This window comes from Vipera berus (genome assembly GCF_964194415.1).
Source record: "Vipera berus genome assembly, chromosome: 5".
NCBI lineage: Eukaryota > Metazoa > Chordata > Lepidosauria > Squamata > Viperidae > Vipera > Vipera berus.
This window is the reverse complement of record NC_138207.1, coordinates 4,381,654-4,399,779: the sequence shown is the minus strand read 5'-3', so window position 1 is coordinate 4,399,779 and position 18,126 is coordinate 4,381,654. Positions and strand designations below refer to the sequence as shown.

The 18,126-nt window shown below is 44.6% G+C and overlaps 1 protein-coding gene across 1 annotated transcript; it reads left to right on the top strand.

Moving 5' to 3' along the window:
* Positions 1–13,256: 13,256 nt before the first annotated feature.
* LOC308669043 (C-type natriuretic peptide-like) lies at positions 13,257–14,493 on the top strand. Its single transcript, XM_081329507.1, has 2 exons — positions 13,257–13,597; positions 14,088–14,493. The coding sequence occupies exons 1-2, from the start codon at positions 13,424–13,426 to the stop codon at positions 14,457–14,459; spliced, it is 546 nt and encodes a 181-aa protein (XP_081185633.1). The 5' UTR covers positions 13,257–13,423; the 3' UTR covers positions 14,460–14,493.
* Positions 14,494–18,126: the final 3,633 nt, after the last annotated feature.

Sequence of the window (18,126 nt, the reverse complement as noted above, 5' to 3'; positions counted from 1 at the left end):
TAGCCTAGCCAAACCCAATTCCTGCAGCCATTCGTCACATGTTTTAGGAAGCTCGGGGGCTTTGCAAGGCCTGCCAGCCGGTGCCAACAGCTGGACATTAAGTGTGAAATTCTCCTTGGCGGAGCTTAAAGCTATGGCTTTCTGTGTCTGGCAGTGGGGGGGGGAACGATCCAGGTGGGGATGAGTTACCTCTAGTTGGGACTGGCCAAGAGTCAGGAATTTATCCGTGGTGACCTCATCCAGGAGCCAGATGAGCCATGACTATTGGGGGGGGGCATTTTACAGACACAGACACAGACACACACACACACACACACTCCTTTCCTTGCTCAGAATTGGACCAGTCAAAAGTGCGTATAGTCAAGGCTATGGTCTTCCCAGTTGCAATGTATGGCAGTGAAAGTTGGACCATAAGAAAGGCTGAGCGCCAAAGAATGGAGTCCTTTGAACTCCGGTGCTGGAGAAGACTCCTGCGAGTCCCTTGGACTGCAAGGCGATCAAACCGGTCAGTCCTAGAGGAGATCAACCCTGACTGCTCTTTAGAAGGCCAGATCCTGAAGTTGAAACTCAAATACTTTGGCCACCTAATGAGAAGGAAGGACTCACTGGAGAAGAGCCTAATGCTGGGAAAGGTTGAGGGCAAGAGTAGAAGGGGACGACAGAGAATGAGGTGGCTGGATGGAGTCACTGAAGCAGGAGGCGTGAGCTTAAATGGACTCCAGAAGATGGTGGAGGACAGGAAGGCCTGGAGGAACGTTGTCCATAGGGTTGCGATGGGTCGGACATGACTTCGCAGCTAACAACAACAACAAAATTCCAGCTGGCTTGAGAGGCTCATATTCAGGTAGTCCTTGACTTACAATCGTTCGAGGCCACCAAAGCATGGGAAAAAGTGACTTACCACTGGTCCTCACACTTACAGCCAGTCCTCGTGCTTACAACCAACACAGCATCTCTGCGGTCAGGTGATCAAAATTCAGGGCAACCGGCATATATTCCCCATGGCTGCAACCTCCCAGGGTCACGTGGTGGCCATTTGCAACCTTCCCAGCCAGCTTCAGACAAGCCAAGCCAAGCTGGATTCGCTTAACGACTGTGACACAAATTGAGTACAATTCATTTAACAACCGCCTGGCTTAACAATGGAAATTCTGGTCCCAGTTGTGCTCAGTTTTCAACCTCTGATCAAACACCCCAAATGAGATAGGCTTTCCTGAATTTGGTTTTTCACCCGTTGTGTTCCTTCTATGGCTGTACAGGTAAGTCCTCGGCTTACGACAGCTCATTTACTGACTGTTCGAACTTACAACAGCTCTGAAAAAAAGTGACTGGTGGCCGTTTTTCAGACTTAGGACCATTGCAACATCTCCGTGGTCAGGTGGGAAAAAATTCAGACGCCTGGCAACAGACTCATCTTTACGATGATTGAAATTGTCCCAGGGTAGGGGAGTGGGGGAGGGTCACCTGATCCCCTTTTGTGTCCTTCCGACAAGCAACGTCAACGGGGAAGCCGGATTCATTTAACAACCACGTTCTTAACAACTGCAGTGATTCACTTAACGGTTGTGGCAAGGAAGGCTGTCAATGCTGCTAACATCGGATGTTTTTGCACTGACAACAGCTGGAGATGCAGCCATTTTCTTCTTTTTGCTTTTAGAGTTAGATGGTGCTAGGGGGAGGAATGTGCACGAGAGTCTAACTAGACATAATAACACTGAACCTAGTGTGAGAACCAAGGTTATTGAAATAAGAGATGATAAAGAATTGGCGGGCTGGAGAACTGGAGGGGAAGCCTGCATTTCAAACTAATGGGGAATGTGATTTATGACTGTAAATTGGAGGAGGGAATTGTGCTTTGATACTCTGTGCTCAGGGGAGAGGAATTCAGATTTTGGCTTAGACTATGTAAGCGCCGATGCCATGCTTCTCAAATAAAGATTCTTTAAGGTAAACAATGCCTCGAAGTTCTTTGAGGACCACCTGTATACACAATGAGGTCTGCTTTCCTGAATTGTGACGGTCGCCTTTACTCCTTCGTGGCCCTCTGATCGTGTTTTTCCACTACATTTTTCCTGTTACGACAATGTTGTTCTTTCATGACGCTTCCCAACACTGTTTTCCACAATATGATCTCATGATTAAAGAAGAAGAAGGAGAAGGAGGAAAAGAAGAAGAAGAAGAAGAAGAAGAAGAAGAAGAAGAAGAAGAAGAAGAAGAAGAAGAAGAAGAAGAAGAAGAAGAAGAAGTAGTAGTGATGGTAAAATAAAAGCAACCCCATCAACTGCCGTCTGAAATACTTACCTGAGAAAAAGTCCTGTTGGAAATATTTTCTTTCTTTTGATGAAGGTGTTGTGACTCTGGAAAGAGGGCAGAGAAGAGCAACGAAGATGATTAGGGGATTGGAGGATAAAACATATGAAGAACAGTTGCAGGAACTGGGCATGGCTAGTCTAGTGAAGAGAAGGACTAGGGATGACATGACAGCACTCTTCCAGTATTTGTCACAAAGGAGAGGAGTGGGGGGTCCACCTATTCTGCAAAGCGCCCGAAGGCAGGACAAGAAGCAATGGATGGAAACTGATCAAGGAGAGAAGCAACCTGGAACTAAGGAGGAATTTCGTAATGGTGGGAACAATTAATCAGTGGAACTGCTTGCCTCCAGATTTGTGGGTATTCCAGCATTGGAAGAGATGTTGGACAGCCCCTTGTCTGAAATGGTATAGGGCTTCTTGCCTGAGCAAGGGGTTGGACTAGATGACCTCCAAGGTCGCTTCCAACTCGCTTATTCTGCTTAGAATCCCACTGTGAATCCCTGTGTAATTGTTGTAAGGTGTCAGTCTGGAGACACTGGATTGTCTAAATTTCTTAAGATCCCCCTTTTTTTTTGGCAACTTTGCAGGACATTGGGACATGGAGTCCAATCCCTGCTCTGTCTAGGACTCCACAGAACCGTTTCCAGGACTATTTTTGCGAGAATGAAGGTTATCGAGACATTTCTGCCATGAGCTGCGTCTTCTAGCAGAGTTTATTTCAAACTTGGCCACTTTTTTTCCAAACATTGCTGTTGGCTGGGAAGTTGGAGCCCACCCATCTTAAAAGTTGCTCAGGTTTGGAAAACCCTGTTCTAAGCAAGGGTGTGTGGACTTGTGGACTTCAACACCCAGAATTCCATGCTGGCTGGGGAATTCTGGGAGTTGCAGTCCAGGCCTCTTAAGGACTGGGAAGCCCTGCTTTAGAGTGTGTACTCACCTACCCGATTTTGGATCATGTGCAGTTTGGATAATCGTTCTTTCCACTTCCTCCTAAAAGCCATTAATTTTTTCCCCAAAAAATGCAGGCTTGAACCTCATGGCATTTCACAGCGCATTCCACTCTGTTGAGGAGCTATTGATGTGCCCGGTTTTGTGAGTAATGTTCACGCCAAGCTTCACATCCATTGTCCCTGATATGTCCTTCAGCCCACACTGACTTGCTGGTCAGAGTGTCACCTTTGTCAAGGGCTGTGCTGAAATCCAGATATATTACACTGGCAACGTTCCCACTATCTACCAGGGAAGTATCTTGATGAAGAAACAAGATAAGGTTCACCTGGGGAGATTTATTATTGGCAGAGACCTAGTAACCACTAATAATTACTCCACTGTTTACGGAGTGCTTGCACATAAGGTTGCTGGGTGATCTGCTGAACATCCTCCCAGCTAGACTGATGTCACCCTGAGTGGTCTGTAATTCCAGGATCCTTTTATTTCTCTCTCTCTCTCTTTTGAAAGTAGGGATTTCATTTCAGGCGGCTGCAGAATTTCTGCGGAATTTTTGAAAGATTCATAACGATTCATCCCAGCCAGCAGCAATAGCCTTTATTAGGCAAGGCAGCAATTTATATATTTGAAATTCATTTAAAGCCGAGGTGTTTCGATAGAGATAGATAGATAGATATAGATAGAGAGAGAGAGAGAGAGAGAGAGAGAGAGAGAGAGAGAGAGAGAGAGAGAGAGAGAGAGAGAGAGAGAGAGAGATAGATAGATAGATAGATAGATAGATAGATAGAGATAAATAGATAGACAGCCAATCTCACTGTACACATGTTGTACTTTGATAATAAAGGTTCATTCATTCATTCAGACAGAGATAGATGATAATGTGGCTGGCCAATAAAGCTATTCTATTCTATTCTATTCTATTCTATTCTATTCTATTCTATTCTATTCTATTCTATTCTATTCTATTCCATTTCTTATTCTATTTCTATTCTATTCTTTCTCCTGTTCTATTCTATTCTATACTATTCTTATTCTATTCTATTCTATTCTATTCTATTCTATTCTATTCTATTCTATTCTATTCTATTCTATTCATTCTTTATTCTATTCCATTTCTTATTCTATTTCTATTCTATTATTTCTCCTGTTCTATTCTATTCTATTCTATTCTATTCTATTCTATTCTATTCTTATTCTATTCCTATTCTATTCTATTCCATTCTACCAGTATATTGATGAATAGATAGATAGAAATTACAGAGAGAGAGAGTTAGAGAGAGAGTTAGAGAGAGAGAGAGAGAGAGAGAGAGAGAGAGAGAGAGAGAGAGAGAGAGAGAGAGAGAGAGAGAGAGAGAGAGAGACTGACTCCTGACCCCAGCCATCTCTGGGATGGAGAGTGCTTTCCAGGAGCAGGGCGCTGCCAGAGTCATTCATCAGTCCCGAGTTCAAGCACAGGCCTTCCCCAGACAGAGCCCTGCCTATTCTTCTTTCTCGCTCGTGGGGCTGACTCCATTGTTATTCTGTCTGGCTGCAAAGCGAGTCGTTTGTGCCCCCGAGCACGTCGCAGGCCTGGGCCGCCGAGAGAGCCAGCCGGGAGGAGCTGTCCACCACGGCTCAGGGGGCGCGCCCAGGCCAAGCTCCATCTCGGGATGGGACGGGAAGCCCAGCTGCTTTGTTTCTCAGGCACGTTGCAAGCCCCAAGGACCCTCTCTCTCTTATCAGGAGGGGACATTCGTGCAGGGGCTGCTGCGAGCAACATCTGGAGCTCATAAATCTGCTTGGGCCGCAGCCCCTGGGCTTCCCCGTTGATCCTGGGCCATTTGGCCAGGCTGCGAGGGGAGGCAGGTGCAGGAGGGGGGGCAGGCGGGGAGGGGGTGACTGCTACACCTTTCCCCAACATAAAAACAACAATAAGGGGAAAAAAAGAATAAAGTTTCTTTGTGCAGCTCTCGCTTTTCCAGGTTCAGTCTACGTGACAAGCTGCACAGGCGGGGGAGAAAAAACCGTTTTCGGCGAATAAACATATCAAACAGGGTAAACAGAGCCAGGAATGGTGGCTAAGGGTGAGATAAATCTTATTTGGGGCGAAATTCAAGGAAGAAGGCCCCCAGAGACTTGCAAATGATTTGTTTTTTAAAAAATATATAAATACTGTATACTGTTTTTAGGTTTTAATGCTTTCTTTCTCACCAAGCAGAGTGCCCCCCCCCCAGTGATGGGCAGTTTCAAAATTTAATAAATAAGTAAATAAATAAAGACTTGTTTCAATTTCTCCCCTCAGGACGCGACTACAGGGCCTTGCATGCCAAAACAACTAGACACAGAGAAAGTTTTTTCCCCTCATGCCATCCCTCTGCTGAACACCCAATTCCCCCTTGTCTTATCTTTAAGGATATTTACCCATGTAGTAAGGGTATATTACTGTTATCCTTCTCATCTTTCCTACTGCCTTCTCCTACTGATAGCTTATTACTTGTTGTTTGTATCTTATGATTTATGATCTATGACTTATCACTTTGTTGTTTGTATGTTCACTGAGAGCTTCTGCATTGGAGACAAATTCCATGTGTGTTTAATCACAATTCTATTCTATTCTATTCTATTCTATTCTATTCTATTCTATTCTATTCTATTCTATTCTATTCTATTCTATTCTATTCTATTCTATTCTCTATTCTATTCCATTTTCTGTTCTATTCTATTCTTATTCTATGTTCCATTCTATTCTATTCTATTCCATTCCATTCCATTCCATTCCATTCCATTCCTATTCCTATTCCTATTCCTACTCTACTCTACTCTACTCTACTCTACTCTACTCTATTCATTTCCAATACCTATTTTCTATTCTATTCTATTCTATTCTATTCTATTCTATTCTATTCTATTCTTATTTGTAATTCTATTCTATTCTATTCTATTCTATTCTATTCTATTCTATTCTATTCTATTCTATTCCATTCCATTCCATTCCATTCCTATTCCTATTCTTATTCCTACTCTACTCTACTCTACTCTACTCTACTCTACTCTACTTTATTCATTTCCAATACCTATATTCTATTCTATTCTATTCTATTCTATTCTATTCTATTCTATTCTATTCTATTCTATTCTATTCTATTCTATTCTATTCTATTCCATTCCATTCCATTCCATTCCAATTCCTATTCCTATTCCTACTCTACTCTACTCTACTCTACTCTACTCTACTCTACTCTATTCATTTCCAATACCTATTTTCTATTCTATTCTATTCTATTCTATTCTATTCTATTCTTATTTGTAATTCTATTCTATTCTATTCTATTCTATTCTATTCTATTCTATTCTATTCTATTCTATTCTATTCTATTCTATTCTATTCTATTCTATTCTATTCCATTCCATTCCATTCCATTCCTATTCCTATTCCTATTCCTACTCTACTCTACTCTACTCTACTCTACTCTACTCTATTCATTTCCAATACCTATATTCTATTCTATTCTATTCTATTCTATTCTATTCTATTCTATTCTATTCTATTCTATTCTATTCTATTCTATTCTATTCTATTCTATTCTATTCTATTCCATTCCATTCCATTCCATTCCATTCCATTCCTATTCTTATTCCTATTCCTACTCTACTCTACTCTACTCTACTCTACTCTATTCATTTCCAATACCTATTTTCTATTCTATTCTATTCTATTCTATTCTATTCTATTCTATTCTATTCTTATTTGTAATTCTATTCTATTCTATTCTATTCTATTCTATTCTATTCTATTCTATTCTATTCTATTCTATTCTCTATTCTATTCCATTTTCTGTTCTATTCTATTCTTATTCTATGTTCCATTCTATTCTATTCTATTCTATTCTATTCTATTCTATTCTATTCTATTCTATTCTATTCTATTCTATTCTATTCCTTTTCTATTCTATTCCTTTTCTATTCTATTCTATTTCCTATTCTATTCTATAAATAGACAGACAGCCAATCTCACTGTACACATGTTGTACTTTTGATAACAAAGGTTCATTCATTCATTCAGACAGAAAGATAGATGATAATATGTTGGCCAATAAAGCTATTCTATTCTATTCTATTCTATCCTATCCTATCCTATCCTATCCTATCCTATCCTATCCTATCCTATCCTATCCTATCCTATTCTATATCCTATATCCTATATCCTATATCCTATTGCCAATTCTATTCTATTCTATTCTATTTTCTGTTCTATTCTAGATAGATAGATAGATAGATAGATAGATAGATAGATAGATAGACAGACAGACAGACAGACAGACAGACAGACAGATAGATGCAGTAGCTAGAGACAGACAGGACAGACAGATAAATCTAGAGATAGATAGATAGATAAATAGATAGACAGAGACTGACAGCATTCCTCTTTCAATCCCCTGTAATTTTCTAGGATTATTGAGTATTGAGCCCATCTCCCTGCTCACGAGGGAGTTCACTGCATGCTAACAAGATGGCCTCCCACAATGTGGTACCAATAAAATCACAGAGTTGGAAATCTGTCCCACCTTCACAGATACGTTTTCTCCCAAAGCACAGGTTCCTTTTCCTTATCTAGCTACATATGCGCAATATTTATTTCCCGCCTTTATTATTTGTACAAACAACCCAGGTCGGCAGACATACATAACCCAACTTCCTCTTCCAATTTTCCCCACAAAAACAATCCGGTGAGTTGTGTTGGGTTGGGAAAGACAGGGACCGGCCCAAAGTCACCCAGCTGGGTTTTGTGGCTAAGGCAGGACTTGAACTCATGGTCCAAACTCTGGCTTTCTACAAGGACTGCCTTAACCACTAGTTTAAGGAGGCCCAACCTCGGCTTCTTTAAGACTTGTGGACTTCAACTCCCAGGATTCCCCTGAGACCAGGCAACAGAATTTCTTTTTTTAATGTGGGCTCATAGTAAATAAATGACAATAAAGGCTTACCTCAGGGGTCTTCAAACTTAGCCCTTGGATGACTTGCGGACTTCAACTCCCAGAATTCCTCAGCCAGCATAGGGGAACTATGGCCCCTTCATGACTTGCAGACTTCAACTCCCAGAATTCCTCAGCCAGCATGCCTGGCTGAGGAATTCTGGGAGTTGAAGTCCACAAGTCATAAAAGGGCCAAGTTTGAAGACCCCTGGCTTATCTGATCTTTATCTTATCTTGTCATCCCTTTTCTTGGCTAGGGGGCAGTAGCGAGCCAACTGAAAAGCTAAGCAGAGATGCCAAAAAAAGCGATCACTGCTGTAGGCTAAACTTGGTTTAAAACAAAAAAAAACCATTTTGTATCCCTGGCAAGGAAATTGCTTGAAAGTTGATGCTGTTTTTCTTTCTGAAGCCAGATTCATGGCTTTGTATCAGGGGTCTTCAAACTTGGCCCTTTTATGACTTGTGGACTTCAACTCCCAGCGTGCCTGGCTGAGGAATTCTGGGAGTTGTGGTCCACAAGTCATAAAAGGGCCAAGCTTGAAGCCCCCTGCTTTGTATGATTCTATTGCCCAACTCCATGAGTTTAAAAATTCCTCAGCCAGCTTGCTGCCTGGGGAATTCTGGGAAATGAAGTCCACACATCTGACTATGGTTGAGATTGAGAAGCTCTAATGGAACAATCCGGAATAGTTCTGAAAAAGATGGTGGATTTCTTAGAGTAACAAATACCAAAGGAATGCTTATATGTTGTTCATTGCAGTGACATTTTTAAACTGATGGGGGGGAGGGAGGCTCTTTATATATTACCTATCTCAAAGCTTTTGTTCATTGTTGCCTGCGTTGCCCTCTGCTTTGCGCTTGGTGGAAAAATAGCGGTAGTTAAAATTTGGTTTACGGTCATCTCTATCCCAAAAACATGCTTTTGCACAAATTCTTAACATTTTGTTTTACTTTACTTTACTTTAACTTTAACTTTATTTTACTTTAACTTTAACTTTATTAACTTTAACTTTATTTTAACTTTAACTTTACTTGACTTTACTTTAACTTTACTTTAACTTTAACTTTAATTTTACTTTACTTTTTGTTGCTGTTAGTTGCGAAGTCGTGTCCGACCCATCGCGACCCTATGGACAACGTTCCTCCAGGCCTTCCTGTCCTCTACCATCTTCTGGAGTCCATTTAAGCTCACGCCTGCTGCTTCAGTGACTCCATCCAGCCACCTCATTCTCTGTCGTCCCCTTCTTCTCTTGCCCTCAACCTTTCCCAGCATTAGGCTCTTCTCCAGTGAGTCTTTCCTTCTCATTAGGTGGCCAAAGTATTTGAGTTTTAGCTTCAGGATCTGGCCTTCTAAAGAGCAGTCAGGGTTGATCTCCTCTAGGACTGACCGGTTTGATCACCTTGCAGTCCAAGGGACTCGCAGGAGTCTTCTCCAGCACCACAGTTCAAAGGCCTCAATTCTTGGGTGCTCAGCCTTTTTTATGGTCCAGCTTTCACTGCCATACATTGCAACTGGGAAGACCATAGCCTTGACTATACGCACTTTTGTTGACAGGGTGATGTCTCTGCTTTTTAGTGTGCTGTCTAGATTTGCCATGGCTTTCCTCCCCAGGAGCAAGCGTCTTTTAATTTCTTGGTTACAGTCCCCATCTGCAGTGATCTTGGAGCCCAGGAAAATAAAATCGGTCACTACCTCCATTTCTTCCCCATCTATTTGCCAGGAATTGAGAGGGCCGGATGCCATGGTCTTGGTTTTCTTAATGTTTAGTTTCAACCCAAGTTTTGCACTCTCCTTCTTCACCTGCAACAAGAGGCTCTTTAGTTCCTCTTCACTTTCTGCCATTAGAGTGGTATCATCTGCATATCTTAGGTTGTTGATGTTTCTTCCGGCAATCTTAATTCCAACTTTTGATTCATCTAGCCCTGCCTTTCTCATGATGTGCTCTGCATATAAGTTAAATAGGCAGGGCGACAGTATACAGCCTTGCCGGACTCCTTTCCCAATTTGGAACCAATCAGTGGTTCCGTGTCCAGTTCTCACTGTTGCTTCTTGACCCGCATATAGGTTTCTCAAGAGACAAATAAGATGGTCTGGTACGCCCATCTCTTTAAGGACTTGCCACAGTTTGTTATGATCCACACAATCAAAGGCTTTAGCATAGTCAATGAAGCAGAAGTAGATGTTTTTCTGGAACTCTCTAGCTTTCTCCATGATCCAGCGTATGTTAGCAATTTGATCTCTAGTTCCTCTGCCTCTTCGAAATCCTGCCTGTACTTCTGGTAGTTCTCGATCCACATACTGCTGGAGTCTAGCTTGTAGAATTTTAAGCATAACTTTACTAGCATGAGAAATGAGTGCAATCGTGCGATAGTTTGAACATTCTTTGGCACTGCCTTTCTTTGGAATTGGAATGTAAACTGATCTTTTCCAATCCTGTGGCCACTGTTGAGTTTTCCAAATTTGCTGGCAAATTGAGTGTAGCACTTTTACTGCATCGTCTTTTAAGATTTTGAATAGCTCAGCTGGAATACTGTCACCTCCACTAGCTTTGTTGTTGCTCAGCTTTTCTAAGGCCCACTTCACTTCACATTCTAGGATATCTGGCTCCAGGTCAGTGACCACCTCATTGTGGTTATCAGGGATGTTAAGCTCTTTCTTGTATAGTTCTTCTGTGTAATTTTGCCACCTCTTCTTAATCTCTTCTGCCTCTGTTAGCTCCCTGCCATTTTGGTACTTTATCATGCCCATTTTTGCATGTAACGTTCCTTTCATCTCTCCAATTTTCTTGAAAAGATCTCTGGTCCTCCCTATTCTATTGTCCTCCCTATTCTTTCTGTCTCCTGGTAATTGGTGCGAAGTCCCCCGGCCAGCTTTCATTTCTAAGACAGGACTAGAACTCACCATCTCCCGGTTCCTAGTCTGGTGCCTTCACCTGGCTAAAATTATGCCGGGAGAGCGAAAGGTTGAAGCGAGCCAAGGGCTATGGGAGAAAACTCTGCTAAATGCAAGCATACACACACATACACACATGCACTCACTAACCAGGATTTAACAAACCACAGGTGCATTCAGAGAGATCATAAGCTCCTGCGCTGCAAACTGCACAGAGTCAGTTCAAAGGGAGAAGGGGGCGGCAAATAAATGTAATAAATAAATCAACAAGAAAGTCCCACTGTGGCTGCACTCATACCACCAGTTTAACCAAGCCAGGTCAGGTTAAACTCAGTGCTTGGCTTTACACAAAAGGCAAAGCTAAAGGTGGTTTAAGCCTCACCTTGGTTACTGAAGGGTGCAAGCTATTAGCCAACCCCGAAGGTAGAGTACATCAAGAACCAGTCAAAGCGTCCTGCAAGGTAAGCTGGCTTCGTCATCATTTCAGAATAACAAGAGTTGGAAGGGACCTTGTAGGTCATCTAGTCCAACCCCCGCCCAAGCAGGAGACCCGGCCTACACCATTTCCAACCGATGGCGGTCCAGTCTCTCCTTGACAGCTTCCTTTGATGAAGCTCCCACAACTTCTGGAGGCAACTCCTGTTCCACTGCTTGATTGTTCTCACTCATTTGATGACCTGCAGATGGTAGCTGGCTTCCCACAACCACTAAGCCCACCCTTGGGTTAGCCAGGGGAGACGGGCTCGCACCCGCAACTTGTGAGAATCACAGCAGCCGATCTTGGAGCCGATCTCATCTTGCTTCCCCACCTCCCAATTTTTATGGCAGTCAGGATACTCTGGGTCTTGGGATTTTGCAGTGTGTGGTCCACAATGTTTGTGCGTACGTGTGTGTGTGTACACAGAATCCCTGGAAACAGCTTAATCCTAATCCTAATAGTAAAGTTGTTGAGGTCCTTTACTTAGGATCTCGCCATCCTCCTTTCTCGCTCCTTGGATCCCCTGAAGACAAAAAAGGGTTGGGAAGGGGGGAAATGAGCAATCTACGATACCTCAGTCAAGATTCCCCCTTCCCAATTACTGATCCCTGGCCGGGGGGGGGGGGGCAGACACTGGGAATTTCCCAACCAACAATTGGGGAGAACAACCTCCCTCGAGTCAACGGGAATTTAATCCAATTTTTAAGTATCCCCCACCCCACCCCTGGAATTTGAGACATTAGGGGAAAAAAGGAGGGAAAGAAAGAGAGAGAGAGAGAGAAAGAGAGAGAGAGAGAGAGAGAGAAAGAAAGAAAGAAAGAAAGAAAGAAAGAAAGAAAGAAAGAAAGAAAGAAAGAAAGAAAGAAAGAAAGAAAGAAAGAAAAAAAGAGGAGGGAGAAAAAGAAAGATTTTAAAAGAAATAAATTGGAAGGAAGGAAGGAAGGAAGGAAGGAAGGAAGGAAAAGATTTTAAAGAAATAAATTGAAAGAAAGAGAAAGAAAGAAAGAAAGAAAGAAAGAAAGAAAGAAAGAAAGAAAGAAAGAAAGAAAGAAAGAAAGAAAGAAAGAAAGAAAGAGGAAGGAAGGAAGGAAGGAAGGGGAGGGAGAAAAAGATTTTAAAAGAAATACATTGAAAGAAAGAAAGAAAGAAAGAAAGAAAGAAAGAAAGAAAGAAAGAAAGAAAGAAAGAAAGAAAGAAAGAAAGAAAGAAAGAAAGAAAGAAAAGAGGGACGGAGAAAAAGATGTTAAAAGAAATAAATTGAAAGAAAGAAGCAGGAGAAAAAGACTGCAAAAGGGGGGGGAAGAAGGGGTTTCTCAACCCCAACTTTCTGCCAGCCTTCCCCAACTCAAAGCGTTTGCAAGCGTGGGATGGACTCCCACGCCCATGGTGCCCGGCCGTGCGGGGATCTCGAGCGCGGAAAGCCAGGTCGGAGGAGGAGGAGGAGGAAGAGGCGCCGGCTGAGCTTCGGCCGCAGAGCGCCCCCTCGGGGCCCGTCCCGCCCCCCCCCCCCAGGCCAGGAGAAGGCGGGCCGGCGAGCGATTGATGGCTGGATCACGACGGCTCCCCCCTCCTCCTTCCCCCCCCCACCCCCGCCGGCCGGGGCGGAGGATGCCGTCGGTGCGTCACCTGCAGCTGGCTTATATAAGGCGCGGACAGCGATGCCGGCGCTGCGAGCGAATCCGGCCAGGCAGGCAAACGCGGCTAGACGAAACGCTCCTGCGGCAAAGCGCCCGGCTCGGCTCGGCTCCGTTCGGCTCCGCGGTCCGCGCCTTCGAGGATTCTCTCTCGCTCTCTCTCTCTCACTCTCCCAGTGGCTCTGCCGGCGCCTGCGCAACCCGGGATGTTCGTCTCCCGTCCGGCGGCCAGCGGGCTGCTGCTGCTGTCCCTGCTGGCGCTCTCCCTCGACGGGAAGCCGCTGCAGCAGAAGTGGCTGGGTCCTCAAATCCCGCCGCTGCCGCAGAAGTGGCGGGGGCCGCTGCAACCCGAGGGACCGCCGCTGATGCAGCCGCACCAGGTGAGTCGTCGGCGGGCTCCGCCGGTTCGCTTGGGCTTTCCTCGACGGGGGAGCCGGGTCTGCTTTGGCTCCGTCTTGAGCCGGGGGGGGGGGGGGAAGAGACGGGAGGGCCCTTTGCGGCGCTTGGCGGGTCGGGCGATGGAGGGGGGGGGAATCCCGGGCGAGAAGCGGAGAGGGGACTACACATCCCATCGGCTCCTCTTCACTTGGCCATTGCAGCCGGGGAGCGCCCGGATGGAGCGAAGGGGCCGGTGGGTGGTGGGAACGGACGGCGGGACCGCCCCTCGCCTTTTTCCCCCTGCACCCGCCCCGTCTGATCCGTTTTCCTGCAAACCCCCTGCACGACCCCCCCCCGCCTTTCCTCCCCGCTCTCCTCCCCCTCCCCCCTGGCGATCCAGCCTTCGGGCAACGGGCGTCCCTCGTCCCGGGATCGGGCTGCCGTCGGGGGGGGGGGCGGCGGCTCTGCTGCATGACTGCCGTTGCCTTGCAGCTGTCGGCGGGCGGCACGACGGCCTGGCGGGAGGAGCTGAGCCCGAGGGCAGAAGCGGCGTCGGGCCCCGCGGCTGCGGCTGCTGCTGGCGGCGGCGGCGGCAGCTCCTCGAAGGCGGCCGTTGCGCTCCCGAAGCCGCCGAAAGCCAAAGGAGCGTCGTCGTCGTCGGCGTCGCGGCTGATGCGGGACTTGCGCACCGACGGCAAGCAGGCGCGGCAAAAGTGGGGCCGGATGGTGCACCACGAGCAACAGCGAGGAGGCGACGGCGGAGGATCGCGTCGTCAGAAGGGGCTGCCCAAGAAAGGGGGGGCCAACGGCTGCTTCGGCCTCAAGATCGACCGCATCGGCTCCATGAGCGGCCTGGGCTGCTGAAGACGTCGAGGGCGGCGCGGAGGCGGCACCTGGCGGCGGTGAGTGGGAGCGCGCCTGGCCTCAGTGGCTCCGGCGGCACAATGGGTCGAGCGGCGGGGAGGAGGGGAAAGTGGGGGGGAGGGAAAACCCACAAAACGATCTGGGCCTGGCTGAATCAACGTGGAGGGTTTCAGTCGAGGGTTTCAGCTCAGTGGTATCCGAAGCAGAAAGATTCAGTCACAGCTTTGTTCCATACAGTATCAACCTTGGGAACTCTAAAGCTTCCTCCTCCCGTTATGTATTTAATAATAATAATAATAATAATAATAATAATAATAATAATAATAATAATAATAATAATAATAATAATAATAGAGTTGGAAGGGACCTTGGAGGTCATCTAGTCCAACCCCCTGCTCAGGCAGGAAACCTTATACCATTTCAGGCAAATGGCTGTCCAGTCTCTTCTTAAAAACTTCCAGTGTTGGAGCATTCACCACCTCTGGAGGCAGGTTGTTAATAATAATAATAATAATAATAATAATAATAATAATAATAATAATAATAATAATAATAATAATAATAATAATAATAATAATAGAGTTGGAAGGGACCTTGGAGGTCATCTAGTCCAACCCCCTGCTCGGGCAGGAGACCCTATACCATTTCAGGCAAATGGCTGTCCAGTCTCTTCTTAAAAACTTCCAGTGTTGGAGCATTCACAACTTCTGGAGGCAAGGAGTTCCACTGGTTCATTGTTCTCACTGTCAGGAAATTCCTCTTTAGTTCCAGGTTGCTTCTCTCCTTGGTTAGTTTCCATCCGTTGCTTCTTGTCCATTCAAGATGGACAGTGATAAATATTTATATGTTACTTATATGTAAGGGTGTAGGTCTATACATACGTTGTATATAGTATGTTTAAATGTGTGTTATGTAGGTGTACACTTCGAAAGCAAGCAACTAAATTTCATTTTTAATGTGTGCCATTGTGCTCACAGTAAAAAAATGACAATAAAGCTTTATCTATCTATCTGTCTATAGCTATCTATCTATCTATCTATCTATCTATCCTATCTATCCTATCTATCTATCCTATCTATCTATCTATCTATCTATCTATCTATCTATCTATCTATCCTATCTATCCTATCTATCTATCCTATCTATCTATCTATCTATCTATCTATCTATCTATCTATCTGTCTATCTATCTATTTGTGGGTCTGCTGTTTGTCGTCGGGATAGAGAACTTTAGGGAGGTTGGTGATGGGGGGAGGGGCACTGAAAAGACCTGGGGGGTGGAGGGGGCTGAGTGTTCAGACAATGTGATTTTTCCCTGTTTCCCGAATCTGTTTTCAGGGTTCGCACACAATTTATTTACAGGCAGTTCTCAATATCTCGTCCGCAATGGAGTCCAAAACTTCCTTTGCTAAGTGAGACATTTATGTTAAGGTGAATTTGGCCCCATTTTACGACCTTTTGGGCCGCAGTTGTTAAGTTAGTAAGGCGGTGAGTCTGGCTTCCCCATGGGCTTTGCGTGTCAAAGAAGGTCAAGGAAGCGGGACACTGCGACCGTCGTAAATAGGAGTCACTGGCCAAGCGTCTAAATTCGGATCGCCTGACCGTGATCAAACTGCCTGGTGGTTAAGTGTGGGGGAAAAATGGTGTTTTTTTCCCCCAGTGTTGTTGTAACTTAGAACGGTCTCTAAGTGAACTGCTGTAAGTTGAGCATTACCTCTGTTATTTGTTTGTTTATTTATTAAATTTATTAGCTGCCCATCTCCTTGCGAAAGGATTCTGGGACAATGGGACTGTAAAATAATGAAGTCACTTAAGGTTTGCCCGGCCGTAAAGCTGGAAGGAATCCAAGCTAGGCATGTTGGGAAGTAGCTGTTAACCGACCTGGGTTAAGTGTGTTGTGTGAATGGAGCCTGGGAGTGTGTTATGTTCCATCCAGCTCTGGATGGTCCATTATCCTACCTTTCTTGTAGATGATAGTATTGCAATGGGGAGAGAGACATTGGTGTGTCAAACGATGGACCGTGTAGTTTTTAAGCTACAGAGTGTTTTTCCCGTGCAATTGTTAAAACCCGCTGGGAATGCTGGGAGTTGAAGTCTTGAACAACTGGAAGGATTCAAGTTGTGGAAGCTGGGCAACTTTAAGATGGGTGGACTTCACCTCCCAGAATTCCCCAGCCAGCACAGCTTTAACTTTCCCCTTTTTCTTCCTTATTTATGAAATTTATTTGCTGCCCATCTTGTATCCAACAACTCCGGCTGGCTTACCAGTATAAAAATATGAAAGCAAACAAAATGTTTTGGCCCAGCGGAGGAAAAGGAACATTGAGAAGGAACCCCAATTCGTCTGTTCCCGGAGCTGAATAGCTGTGCGAGCTGCCAATCCTGATTTTAGTGTGTAAAAACTCTGGCTAGAATGAGCTGAAGTAAGGAGACGCGGTGGCTGCGTTCACATGATACACTGACTCGGGTTATATAAACACTCTGTTGCCGGCACTTCTCCAGTTGTTTGAGTGACAGGTTTAGAGACTGACAGCCGAGTTTTCTCTGTACACATTTCTGCACAGGTAGTCCTTGGCTTACGACGGTTCATTTAGTGACGGTTCAAAGTTTACAAAAAAAAAAGTAACTTAGGATCATTTTTCTCTTAACCCCTGAAGTCTAATTAAAGATGTTTAAATTAAGATGAACATTTCACAAGTAGTCCTCAACTTACAACAATTCGTTTACCGTTTGAAAGTACAGTGGCATTGAAAAAAGGGTCTTATGACCGTATCTCACACTTACAACCGTTGCAGCAACTCAGAATTCAGTCCCCTAGCCACTGACTCGTATTTATGACGGTTGCAGTGTCCCCGGGTCGCGTGATCCCCTTTTGCGACCGTCTAACAATTGAAGTCAACAGGGAATCCAGATTCGCTCAACCTGCATCACTAATTTAGCCACAGATTAACAAATGTGGAAAGAAATGTTGTAAAATGGAGGAAAATTCACTGAAGAAATGTCTCACTTAGCAACAGAAATTTGGGGCTCAGACGTGTACAGGATTTGTGAGCAAATAGTGTGCTTTGCCACAAGTTGTTTTCCTTCCAATCCTTCAGGCGCCGAACGACAAAGTTAAATCCGCTCCTCTCATCCCACCGGTTTTTATTAATTTTTTAAAATTTATGTACCGCTCATCCCGGTCAGCCTGCAAGCCTCGTTAAAAACAAGGTGCAAAGCATTAAATATTAAAATCAGAGATTATGAAATAAGGTGTTTTTAAAAAAAAAATTTAAAAGCCAATTTTAAGATAGAACACACATTTCTCTTTGAATTGAAGGCCGGGAGCTCTGCAGCTGGCAGAGCCAATATGCAAGTTATTTTATAGCCTGTTCAATCTTGCTAGGCAAAACCGCTGCCAGTTTTGCACCAAAACTCTCGATTCTCCCCAAAGATCCTTAAAGGGAAGCCGATAAAATTTCTCCAGGGCTGGAAGACTCAGTAAGAAGGGCTTCCCACCCCAGAATTTGGGGTCCCAGATACTTTTTCGAGCAATGTCTCGAATCCCAAACCACAACTGTGCGACAGGGTGGCGCAATTATTATTTTTTTCACCCCTTAAAAACAACCTTCTGATTTGGCCTCCACCTGTTTCTGGCTAAATGAGGCACTGGGCATAATTATAGTTG